The sequence below is a fragment of the Cherax quadricarinatus genome, chromosome 81 (genome assembly GCF_038502225.1).
Source record: "Cherax quadricarinatus isolate ZL_2023a chromosome 81, ASM3850222v1, whole genome shotgun sequence".
Taxonomy (NCBI): domain Eukaryota; kingdom Metazoa; phylum Arthropoda; class Malacostraca; order Decapoda; family Parastacidae; genus Cherax; species Cherax quadricarinatus.
In genome coordinates, this window is record NC_091372.1 from 4,602,374 (window position 1) to 4,616,452 (window position 14,079).

Below are 14,079 nucleotides of genomic sequence, written 5' to 3' on the forward strand. Positions count from 1 at the left end.
CTTTTTGCTGATGATACTGTGCTTTTGGAAGATTCTAAAGTAAAGTTGCAAAGGTTAGTAGATGAGTTTGAAAGGGTGTGTAAAGGAAGAAAGTTGAAAGTGAACATGGGTAGTTTTAAATTTAGGTTGGATAAATACACAAGTGAGAGGGGTTTGATTCGAGTGGGGCTTGCACATGAGTAAATAGAATTATTGAAGCTTATTGCTTGGGTAGCATTGAAAATTGGGTTGGGCAAATATTCTGTTAGTGGGATGGATTGTGAAGGACCTGCCTAGTATGGGTCAACAGGCCTGCTGCAGTGTTCCTCCTTTCTTATGTTCTTATGTGATGAGGGTATCAAACGGTTTAGATTAAAGAAAAATTGAATATCACATTGGAAGGAGTATAGAAGAAGTGAATGTGTTCAGATATTTGGGAGTTGACCTGTCAGCAGATGGGTTTATGAAGGATGAGGTTTAATCATAGAATTGATGAAGGAAAAAAGGTGAGCGGTGCTTTGAGGTATCTGTGGAGACAAAAAAAAACATTATCCACGGAGGCAAAAAAAGGAATATATGAGAGTATAGTGGTACAGGTCGACCATCACTAATCCTGCATCATTGGGACCTGTAGTGTGTAGGATTAGTGAGTTTGCTGGATTACAGAGTGGTTAGGTTAGAATACACTTAATTAACCTATCAATAGAGACTTTCTGCTACATATTCCTCATTTTCATCACTGCTTTCTCCTCCACTGGCTTGCTGCTGTGGATTTACAACCATGTGCACAATTTCTGAGTCAGTATAATGATGAAATTTGAGTCATTATAATGATTTGGGTCAGTATAATGATGAAATTTGAAAAACCATACCCCGGCCGGGATTGAACCTGCGGTCAGAGAGTCTCAAAACTCCAGCCCATCGCGGGTTCAATCTCGGCCGGGGTATGGTTTGTTTGCAATCGTGTCATTACGATTTCGTGAGTCATGTTGATGGCAGTGAAGGGACTTGAGCTAGAGTTCATCACGGCCACGCTAGCTGGAGATTCGTCTGTAAAAACTTGCATTTGTGGTCACAGTGGTGCCTGTGCTAACCTTCCTATGGTGTAGAAATACTATACCTAGTTAGACGAATCTTATTGTGGCTAGCTGGTCTAGTGGCTAACGTGATGGGCTGGAGTTTTGAGACTCTGACCGCGGGTTCAATCCCAGCCGGGGTATGGTTTGTTTGCAATCGTGTCATTACGATTTCGTGAGTCATGAAATTTGAAAATATGCGAGCCGAAATTAGTGTCAGATTACTGATGGAACCAGATAACTGATTGCCGGATTAGCGATGGCCGACTTGTGCCAACACTTATATGGGTATGAAGCATGGGTTATAAATCTGCAGCAAGGAGGAGGCTGGAGGCAGTGAAGATATTGTGTCAAAAGGGCAATGTGTGGTGTAAACATTATGCAGAGAATTTGTAGTGTGGAAATTAGGAGGAGGTGTGGAGTTACTAAGAGTACAGTGGACCCTCGCCTAACGATATTAATCCATCTCTGAGAGCTCATCGTTAGCTTAATTAATTTTCCCCATAAGAAATAATGGAAATCAAATTAATCTGTTCTTGACGCCCCAAAGTATGACAAAAAAAATTACCACACGAAATATACATTTTTATACACCCAAAAAGAAGACGTGCACAGTTACTACTCTACTAAATAAAGAATACAAGACACTTACCTTTATTGCAGATCTGGTGATGACTGATGGGATGGGAGGAGGGGAGATGGTGGAAGTTATTGTTTGGAAGGGTAATCCCCTTCCATGAGGACTTGAGGTAGCAAGTCCTTTTCCTGGGTTACTTCCCTTCTTTTAATGCCACTAGGACCAGCGTGAGAGTCACTGGACCTCTGTCGCACAACAAATCTGTCCATAGAGCTCTGTACCTCATGTTCCTTTAAGCTTTGCCTAAAATGGGCCACAACATTGTCATTGTAATAGTCACCAGCATGGTTTGCAATAGCTGTGTTAGGGTGATTTTCATCCATAAAGGTTTGCAGTTCAACCCACTTTGCACACATTTCCTTAACCCTTTCAGGGTCCGTCCCGTAGATCTGCGGCTTTACGTTAAGGGTCCAAACCGTAGATCTACGCCATGAGCTCAGCTCACTCCGATAAACTGTGAGTGGTAAATTTGAGCCTAGATATGAGAGAATACATCTATGTGGTATGTGTGCACTGCATAAAAACAAATCCTGCAGCACACTGTGTATAATGAGAGAGAAAAAACTGAGACCGTGATTTTCGATTAAAACAGCGACTTTGCAGTGCTTTTTCGTATGTTTTTTATAGTTGTATTTTCGAATTCTTGGTCCCGTGTGATAGAATGGAAGACATTTCACAGAAATAGAGATGATTTCAATTGGTTTTAACACTGGAAATGGCTTGAAACTGAGCTCAGAGTAGCGGAAATGTTAAATTTTTGCCGATGTTCAAAAGTAAACAAACAACCTCACATGTCTAATACAAGCCAGCTGGTGGGTCTAATATACATTCACAAATGTGGTAATGATATTTATACAATTATTACAATATTGCATAGCAGTAAATTTTTTTTTTTTTTTTTTTTTTTTTTTTTTTTTTTTTTTTTTTTTTTCCCTCTAACAAGTCGGCCATCTCCCACCGAGGCAGGGTGACCCAAAAAAAAAGAAAGAAAATCCCCAAAAGGAAAATACTTTCATCATCATTCAACACTTTCACCACACTCGCACATTATCACTGTTTTTGCAGAGGTGCTCAGAATACAACAGTTTAGAAGCATACACATATAAAGATACACAACATATCCCTCCAAACTGCCAATATCCCAAACCCCTCCTTTAAAGTGCAGGCATTGTACTTCCCATTTCCAGGACTCAAGTCCGACTATATGAAAATAACCGGTTTCCCTGAATCCCTTCACTAAATATTACCCTGCTCACACTCCAACAGATCGTCAGGTCCCAAGTACCATTCATCTCCATTCACTCCTATCTAACACGCTCACGCACGCTTGCTGGAAGTCCAAGCCCTTGCCCACAAAACCTCCTTTACCCCCTCTCTCCAACCCTTTCGAGGACAACCCCTACCCCGCCTTCCTTCCCCTATAGATTTATATGCTTTCCATGTCATTCTACTTTGATCCATTCTCTCTAAATGACCAAACCACCTCAACAACCCCTCTTCTGCCCTCTGACTAATACTTTTATTAACTCCACACCTTTTCCTAATTTCCACACTCCGAATTTTCTGCATAATATTTACGTCACACATTGCCCTTAAACAGAACATCTCCACTGCCTCCAACCGTCTCCTCGCTGCTGCATTTACCACCCAAGCTTCACACCCATATAAGAGTGTTGGTACTACTATACTTTCATACATTCCCTTCTTTGCCTCCATAGATAACATTTTTTGACTCCACATATACCTCAACGCACCACTCGCCTTTTTTCCCTCATCAATTCTATGATTAACCTCATTGTATTATGAGAACAGATTATCCAACTTACGAGGTGATATAAAAAAGACCTGGAAAACCCTATCAGAAATTCTGGGAACAAAAAAGATATCACGAAATAGCGCAATAAAATTAGCAAAATCAGATGAACCCCAACTCCCACCAACAGAAACAGCAAACAGACTCAATGATTTCTTCTCCACTATAGGACAAAACCTTGCCAATAAAATCCCAAGCTCAGATACCTCATCAAATGACTACCTCACCGGCAACTACCCGAACACACTGTTCCTAGCTCCGACTAACCCATACGAAGTCTCCCTTATTATCAACGCACTAAAAAACAAGGCAGGAGACTTAAATACCTTGCCACCCTTTATATACAAAAAAGTGTCACAAGTGCTATCACCAATCATTGCAACACTCTTTAACAAATCCATTGAATCCTCCACCTTCCCTACAGTACTCAAAATAGCAAGGGTCACCCCGATCCACAAAGGAGGAGACCAAACAGAGTTGAATAACTATAGGCCAATATCCAACTTACACCCTCTCTCAAAAATCTTCGAGAAATTAATTCATAAACGAATCTACTCCTACCTTATCTCCCAAAACATACTCAACCCCTGCCAATTTGGATTCAGGCCAAATAAAAATACTAATGATGCTATTATACACATGCTAGAACATATATACACTGCAATAGAGAAAAAAGAAGTCCCACTGGGGATCTTCATTGACTTACGTAAAGCTTTTGATACAGTTGACCATGACTTGCTCCACGTAAAATTGTCGCACTATGGTATAAGAGGGCACTCCCTCAACTACCTCAAGTCATACCTCAGCAACAGAAGCCAATATGTGTACGCAAATGGGGCAAACTCTTCTGCACAACCAATTACAGTTGGTGTCCCACAGGGAAATGTCCTTGGCCCTCTTCTCTTTCTCCTATACATAAATGACCTACCAAATGCTTCGCAATTGCTCAAACCCACACTATTTGCAGATGACACTACATACGTCTTCTTCCACCCGAGCCCAGTCATGCTAGCCAATACTGTAAATACCGAATTACAGAAAATATCTACCTGGATGAGGACTAACAAACTTACACTAAACATTGACAAAACCTACTTCATTCAGTTTGGTAACAGAGCTACAGATGTCCCTCTTAACATAATGATAAACGGATCACCTATCACAAAGCTAACAGAGGGAAAATTCTTAGGAATCCACCTTGATAATAGACTCAAATTTCATACACATATACAACAAATTTCTAAGAAAATTTCCAAGACTGTAGGCATACTATCGAAGATACGGTACTATGCTCCACAGTCAGCCCTCCTGGCCCTATATCACTCTCTTATTTACCCCTATCTCACCTATGGAATTTGTGCATGGGGCTCAACAACAATTAACCATCTCAGACCACTAATTACCCAACAAAAGGCTGCAGTTAGAATGATAACAAATTCTCACTACAGGCAGCACACTCCACCAATATTCAATACACTAAACCTACTCACCATACAAAACATCCATACTTATTACTGCACCTATTACATACATAGAACACTTAACTCTGATATTAACCCTCCCCTCAAACATCTCCTTGCCAACCTCAACAGAACACATGACCATAACACAAGGCATAGATCACTCTTTGATGTTCCTCGTGTCCATCTCACACTATGCAAAAACTCAATGCACATAAAAGGCCCTAAAATCTGGAATTCATTACCTGTAAATATAAAAGAAACACTACCTGTTTATAAATTCAAGTCTCTTCTCAAAGATCACTTACTCACTCAAAACCAAATAAATACTGAATAACTGAACCTTATAAATTGTATATCCTAAATGTTACTCACAATTATATCACATAAATGTTAAACCTAAAACCCAATCTAACTTTATTATTTTTTAAATACACTACCTAACAGAATACTCCATACGACTGAATGTACAACAATGCATGCAACCATATGACCTGTCTTTGTAATACTCACTTGTGCTTTATAGTAATCTGTTTACATTAATGTTTTATCACTGATTTCATCATTGCTAAGTTAATTTTAAGCCAGCCCGTAATGCTATGCATAGTATAAGTGGCTTTGGCATGCTGCTCTTATCTGTATTTTTTTGTACCTCTGTATGTGTGCTCAAATTTTAAATAAATAAATAAATAAATCCTTCATAAATCCATCCGCCGACACGTCAACTCCCAAGTATCTGAAAACATTCACTTCTTCCATACTCCTCCCCAATTTGATATCCAATTTTTCTTTATCTAAATCATTTGACACCCTCATCACCTTACTCATTTCTATGTTCACTTTCAACTTTCTACCTTTACACACATTCCCAAACTCATCCACTAACCTTTGCAATTTTTCTTTAGAATCTCCCATAAGCACAGTATCATCGGCAAAAAGTAACTGTGTCAATTCCCATTTTGAATTTGATTCCCCAAAATTTAATCCCACCCCTCTCCCGAACACCCTAGCATTTACTTCCTGTACAACCCCATCTATAAATATATTAAACAACCATGGTGACATTACACATCCCTGTCTAAGACCTACTTTTACCGGGAAGTAGTCTCCCTCTCTTCTACACACCCTAACCTGAGCCTCACTATCCTCATAGAAACTCTTTACAGCATTTAATAACTTACCACCTATTCCATATACTTGCAACATCTGCCACATTGCTCCTCTATCCACTCTATCATATGCCTTTTCTAAATCCATAAATGCAATAAAAACTTCCCTACCTTTATCTAAATACTGTTCACATATATGCTTCAATGTAAACACTTGATCTACACATCCCCTACCCACTCTGAAACCTCCTTGCTCATCCGCAATCCTACATTCTGTCTTACCTCTAATTCTTTCAATTATAACCCTACCGTACACTTTTCCTGGTATACTCAGTAAACTTATTCCTCTATAATTTTTACAGTCTCTTTTGTCCCCTTTCCCTTTATATAAAGGGACTATACATGCTCTCTGCCAATCCCTAGGTACCTTCCCCTCTTTCATGCATTTATTAAACAAAAGTACCAACCACTCCAACACTATATCCCCCCCTGCTTTTAACATTTCTGTCATGATCCCATCAGTTCCAGCTGCTTTACCCCCTTTCATTTTACGTAATGCCTCACGTACCTCCCCCACACTTACATTCTGCTCTTCTTCACTCCTAAAAGATGGTATACCTCCCTGACCAGTGCATGAAATTACTTCCTCTCTTTCTTCCTTAACATTTAAAAGTTCCTCAAAATATTCTCTCCATCTACCTAATACCTCCATCTCCCCCATCTACTAACTCCTCTACTCTGTTTTTAACTGACAAATCCATACTTTCCCTAGGCTTTCTTAACTTGTTTAACTCACTCCAAAATTTTTTCTTATTTTCATTAAAATTTCTTGACAGTGCCTCTCCCACTCTATCATCTGCTCTCCTTTTGCACTCTCTCACCACTCTCTTTACCTTTCTTTTACTCTCCACATACTCTGCTCTTCTTATAACACTTCTGCTTTGTAAAAACCTCTCATAAGCTACCTTTTTCTCTTTTATCACACCCTTTACTTCATCATTCCACCAATCACTCCTCTTTCCTCCTGCCCCCACCCTCCTATAACCACACACTTCTGCCCCACATTCTAATACTGCATTTTTAAAACTATTCCAACCCTCTTCAACCCCCCCACTACTCATCTTTGCACTAGCCCACCTTTCTGCCAATAGTCGCTTATATCTCGCCCGAACTTTATATGAATAAAAATTCATTATGTGAATAAAAAATCAAAATGGAATTTATTTGTAAAGCCTCAAAACGTAACTAATGAACAGAGGAAATGTTAGTTTAGTGCCAGGAATACCTACATTGTTTATTCTGGACCCTATTTTGAAATTGGAATATTTTGAACTTTGTGTTAAATTGGCCAAATTACCAATTTCCAATTACTTTATTTTGTAGTTGAAACAGTTGACTTGGCGATTTCTTGTGCTCAATCGATAGAATACAAGTAATACTAGTGAAATAGCTAAGAATTTGGTCGACTGGAATAATGTACTTGGCCTAAAATGGGAGTCAAAGTCGGCAAAATCGCTGATTCGTAAATATCTGGAAGGCTTGTAAACACTGGCACCCACGGGGCAGCGTGGACAGGTCCTGGATGAATCATGTTGGGCGGGGCAAAAATTTTTACGCTCAAACACTTTGTTAGGTGGATTTAACATTATGCGATGCGTTCGTTAGGCGAGGGTCCACTGTATTACTAAAAGTATAGAAGTCTGGTAAGGATTGTCCTAGGAAGGGTTGGAGGGAGGGGGTATAAGAGGTTTTGTGAGCTAGGGGCTTGGACTTCCAGCAAGCGTGCGTGAGTGTGTTAGATAGGAGTGAATGGAGACGAATGGTTTTTGGGACCCTGACAAGCTGTTGGAGTGTAAGCAGGGTAATATTTTATGAAAGGATTCAGAGATTCAGGTCTCCAAATCTTAAGCAAATAAAAATGATAATGCAATTGTTGGTCATTGTTATGTATGTTTTTTCTGTTGTTCAAGCCTACATGTGCAACAGAAATTATATTTCTTATCTTAAATTATGGTTGCTGGTGTTTGTCGATGATTGTGGAGGGAGTGGAGAGGCATGCTGAGGCCCATCTGGGATGAGGTGGATGGTAGTCCAGTCAGTCAGTCAGTTCAGTAGGTCACTCATTCAAGTCAGTCAGTCAAGTCAGTAAATCAGCCAGGTAGTAGGTCAGTAAATCTGTCAAGTCATTCAGTAAATCAGCCAAGTCAGTAAATCAGACTACAGCCCGGGTTATTCATTGTACAAGCCTGTATATTTGCTTCACTCTTTAATCATACAAACCGACGCTTCATTAAGGCCATAAGCTCACGCCATGTCCACACAGGCACCACATATAAGCTTATCTAGTACGTATCTCAATTTTCTTCATAATTCCAAGACTTGAACTTTTTTTTTTACTTTGTCTTACCACTTCATGCATCACTTGCATGCCTCCTGGGTGCCATGGTTCCTTGGCAGATGCAATGTATGGTAATGAAAAGACCAAAACCCGATTCACAGACACTGCTAGGTACCGCACTGGATGCTTATAGTATACCGATCACTGATATGAAGGTGAAAGGGTAGGAAATTAGGGCCTCCCCTGTAAAAAACAATGGCTTGACCCACAGGGAAACTGCCTAGCGCTCGGTACATGGGAAGAGCCCCGCTATCCAGTTTGCAGCACTGAAATTTTTCCCTTACCGAGAAGCAGAACTGTTTAACCCTTTTAACTATCGAGACCCCAAATCCTGAAGTCTCTCTGTGTTGCAAAATATTTGAAAAACAAAATTTTTTTCATGTGAAATTGTGGAGAATCTTTTCCCAATGGTAATGACACTATAAGTACAAAATTTGATGGAAAACTTACGGAATTACTCTCTCGCGAAGTTAGTAATCTCGACAATATATATGCATCAGCAATTTCGCCCACTTTAAGCCCTATTTTCAGCCAATTCCATTGTTCCAGTGTACCAAACTCATAGCTATTTCTTTAAAACTCCATTTGTTCTATCGAATGAGTACAAGAAACTGCCCATTTACCGATTTCAACTACCCAATAAAGTGCTCAGAAATTGGCAATTTGGCCAGTTTCATGGAAATTGAAAAAAGATGCCAATTTCAAAATAGGGTTCACAATAAACAACGCAGACATTCCTGGCAGTAAAATAACATTTTCTCTGTTCATTAGTCACGTCTCTAGGCCCCTCTTATATTACTCTTGCTTTCTATTTTGAATTTTTATTCTCACAAAAAATAGATTTACTGTTATGCAGACTACTGCATTATTGTAATAATTGTATAAATAATGTCAACCCATTCATGACTGCATATTAGAATGGCTAGTTGTACACTTGAACATCGGCAAAAATTGAACATTTCCCCTACTTTGAGCTCAATTTCAAGATCCTTTTCATCATGAAAAAAAAATAAAAATCATCTCTTCCATTCTAACAAAGGAGACCAAGAAAATGAGAATACAACCATAAATACTATACAAAAATACACCTCAAAGTGGCCATTTTAACCCAAAAACACTTGGAGTTTTTTTTCTCATTATGCACTGCGTGCTGCAGGATTTTTTTTTATACTGCACACATTGACCACACAGACCCATTCTCTCACGTGGGCTTACCAGCTTTCTCCTGCTTGATTTGAAGTCGCTAGAATTTTGGTGTTATTACATCAAGAACACTGGCTTGTAAGCCGTATATATACTACACCGACAGTCTAAGGGTTAAATTGAATTTTACGAAGTGTAAAACGAAAATATGCCACAATTTGACAATAGTGTAATGGAGAAAACATTTTAAAGGAAACCATTTTAATCAACAGTCTACTGTATAAATAAATTTTTTTCTCTCAACAAACAGGCCATATCATATCGAGGCAGAGTGACCTTAAATTTTTTTTTTTTTTTTTAATTTAGTAGTGTATACAGGAGAAAGGGCTCTTTGCCCCTGGCATTTTAGTCGTATGGTTTACAGAGGAAGAATTTTTCTCCACTTCCCCATGGAGATATATTTAACCTTAATTGGCTTGTTCTGTGTGTACTTAAAAAATGTATTTTGCAGTGTTTTAAACATCTTTCAAAATAAGAATATTTAATAATTTTAAATAATTTTCAGGAAGGCCAGAGACTACCTCAAGGAGAAGAACTACAAAAGTGTGTGAAATGTAAAGCACCTGCTAAAGTGCTTAAACCTCACCAAAGGGCAGTGTGCTCCCGGAAGACATGTGGTTATGACTATTGTACACGTTGCCATCTCAGTTATCACCTCAAACCCCAAGACTGTTCTGTACTTAAACCACGCACAAGACAGGGTAGTGGAATATTCTCAAATAAGTGTAAGAGAAGTTTACGAAGATTATGACTGTTAGTTGTAGAAGGTTTTATTTTGGCCAAGTACCATTTTGTGTATGTACAGTATATCTAAGTTAACATTAGGGAAATAGGCATATAATTTGAATGAATGTGTAAATAGTTTTATTTCATGAATGCTTATTGTATATACTGATGTACTAGGTTTATAAATATTCTTGCATTTTGTGGTAGAGTATGTGTTATATTTGTACATTTATGTTTGTATACGAGGAGCAGACTTCATGTATGTTTGCCTTATTTATGAATGAAATATTTTACTGCCATTGAACAAATATATATTTCCTTTCCTCTTCAGACTAGGAATATTTATATACGGTACTATATCAAATCAGTTACTCGAGTGACACTTTTTTGTAACAGAAGCAAACCTTTAAATTTCTAGGTCATATATATATTCATATTAATGAAAACAATTTACATAAATCCCATTGAAGAGAAAAAAAGGAAGTATCACAAATCTTCAAATTTGTTTTTCTGTTCACTTAGAGTATATTTTTCAAGAGATATACAATTTTTTCAATACATACCAGACACCATTCCTATTTTTGTTACTAATCCATATTATTCATGTACAAAAAAAATCATCATAGACACAGTAAAAAGAGTAATTTTGTTATGGTATAAGTTTGAAAAATATAAAAAAGGGAAGGAAATGCTTACCTAATCATACATTGTCATTCAGTGGTTGCTTCAGAAGTAATAGTCAGTTCAATCATTTTTCTTGCATAAACCTGTCTGTCTGCATGAGTAAAACTTTTCTTTTTGTGTGTGTGTGTGTGTGTGTGGAGTAAACTTTTTAAATATCAGAAGATACTGTTAATTACAAAATATTCATGATTCACATGTGCAACAGTCTTATTAATGACATTTTATACCCATGGTGATTTTTGTCAGTACAAGTCATGCTTTATGTATGAAGTTATACTGTACTGACTAATGATGACTTGATGTTTTTATATATGTTTTTTTTTTTTTTTCCCTCAAATATTTTAATTTTTCAGTAGAATTTAGAAATTAAAATGAGGTACAGGTTTTTTGTTTTTATGCACTTTTACAGGAGTGAATGTTGCAAAACATCATGCTTGTTTATGGTGTGTGTGTGTGTGTGTGTGTGTGTGTGTGTGTGTGTGAGAGAGAGAGAGAGAGGATATTGTGGGAGGGGGGGGACAGGGGACAGAATCCCGTCTCGTCCTTTTTTTTTTTCCATTCCAGTTATAACGTGTTAAGAATACTAAATCGCATTATTCTTAGAATTTGTTGCCAATTCAGTTTATAAAACAGCTTGGCTAAGGATTTTAATTTGTGACACAAGCAAAGGTAATAAAGACAATAGATTTGTAGGCATCCTGAGGTAGTACAAGATAACTAATATCTTTATAACTTTTTTGATATATAGAATCTTATGTTTAATAGTTTAAGTGCATTTTTCTGCTTGTGAAGTAACACTATTACTATGCACATGAATGGCTATGAGCTCACAAATGGTGAAAATGATGACACTTCAGCAAAGAACATTCTTATTAATATGAATTTTCACCCACTGACTTTTATCAAGTATGTGCAGAAAAACATAAAACAGTGGTATGTAAAGTTTATGGACAGGTGAAGTGGTGCTGTGTCAGATCAGGCTCCACTAAGAGAAAATTGGTACCATTATAAGGTGAGATTAAGGGATGCTGGGTGGAGGCGAGGTCAGAGTCGAGTCATGGATTTAAGTGGATCATGGCAAACTCAATACACAGCTTCAAGAATATTTGATAAGGCACAATAGACTAGAAATCACCCCAATAAGACCACAGGCACAGCCAGTCTATATTGGGTGTGATAACTTTCATGTAGGTGAGACAGCAAGAGATCTAGGTACTAACTTCAAGCACACAAACATGCATGCAAAATAGATAACACATAATGTGTGCATGATACATTGCAGCACACATTCACACATGGACTGGAAGCAAGCATATCTGTATACAGGTAAAACAACAGTATTAACAGCAGGTGTTCTGAGGCTGTGACCATCCATAAAGCAAAATAGGGGGATGTACATTTTGTCTTAATGACATTAGCACCTCGCCTCCCTACGTTCTTTTTGTGTTGAATATATTTGATAAAGCTCCCAATGAGTGAAATGTACAGTACAGTAAACCTTAATAAGGAGGAGGAGAGAGTGGCCAGTAATGACACTTGTGATGGTTAGAAGAGATTGTTTTACTTTGATAGTAACAATAATGGACAATTCTGTAACCAACAGACCCTGTCCATTGTTTCTGAATCGACTGGCACACCAGATTTTGTTCTGTATTTCTGAATTCTGTTACATCGAGGGTTCACTGTTAATAAAAGGCTCTTTGCTGAGAATGTCCTTGATCACTGTACCACTACTTAAAATTATGGAAGCTTGATATTTTAATAGAAAACAATATATGTATAGTTTTATTTAGTGTTTTGTATAGTATTTCTCATTACATTAAATGCCCTAAATGTGATAATTTTTGAAGAAAACAGAGTGGTTGTATTGTATTATAACTGGTATTCTTCAGCAATTCTGTGTGCATGCACATAACATGAATGCAGTAGGCATACAGAATTGTTTCCCAGGTGATTTCACCCATCTTCATAATGGTCTTGTAAGTTATTGTTACATCTGCAAATTGTATTGCATTTTTTAATTAGAGAAAGTTTTTCATGATCTATATTACAATCCCTTTCCTTGATTTATATATTTAATCCAGCACTGATTGCTCAGTATAAGTGAGGAGCTGGGAAATTATCATGGGTTTATATAGCAGAATCGGTGAGATGTGCTCTATATGTTAGGGATATTATATCTTGAAAATTTACATTGTTGCTTCTTTTGTTCACAGTTTATTATTGTTGATCAAAACCTAATGATGCTCCTTGAGTAACTGTCTATAGGAATTTCCTTAATTCTTAAATTTAAAGTTGGAGTTAATAATGAATTTAAAAACACTCTGCACTTTGTTGTAAATCATAAAAAAATAGTATACATTTCCACACAGAAATGACAATACACACACACTTCCTCACCAGGGCATACAAAGTATGTACCGGCTGAAATGTAAACTTGATCGAATGACATAATAAGTACAGTAATGTATATATTTTCTTAATTACAATTCAATATACATTGCTACTTTTGAAGATAATCATCAGATGATACAATATGTGCTTTTTTTTTTTTTTTTTTTTTTTTTTATATTTTTTTTTTATCATATTTTACTGTACTGAGAAGAGCTGCTATGAAAAATCTTTGTCACTGGAGGAAGTGAAGTATTACAAACCAACAATTTTCTAAAAAAAAAAAAAAAATAATGGAAACATACCAAGAGCTCTATATGGCTAATAGTGCTGGCAGTTCATAGATGTAGTAGTAAGGCATGGTGTACTTTATAATGTATTCTCCTTTAAGACACTCTATGATCAATGGGATAATCTCTTACTTTTATTAGTATAAAAATGAACAAATTCCTTTGTGATGTACTGTATAGCCTACAGGTTTCATGCTTTATGTGAATGTAATGTCTCTGATTTTGAAGTGAACAAATTTACAAGCACAATTCTTCATTGTTTTGATCTTGAAATATTTGTTAACATTTTGCATGTTTTCTTCAGTTTGTTTTT

The 14,079-nt window shown here is 37.2% G+C and overlaps 1 protein-coding gene across 2 annotated transcripts in view; it reads left to right on the forward strand.

Annotated features, from left to right (window-relative positions):
* LOC128699879 (F-box only protein 5-like) overlaps positions 1-13,839 on the forward strand; it is a 39,889-nt gene extending 26,050 nt beyond the window's left edge. For both annotated transcript variants that reach the window (XM_053792694.2, XM_053792695.2), the window contains one exon: positions 10,181-13,839. In XM_053792694.2, coding sequence (XP_053648669.1) covers positions 10,181-10,426 — 246 coding nt within the window. In that variant the 3' untranslated portion in view covers positions 10,427-13,839. The remainder of the gene's footprint in view (positions 1-10,180) is intronic.
* The last annotated feature ends 240 nt before the right edge of the window (positions 13,840-14,079 follow it).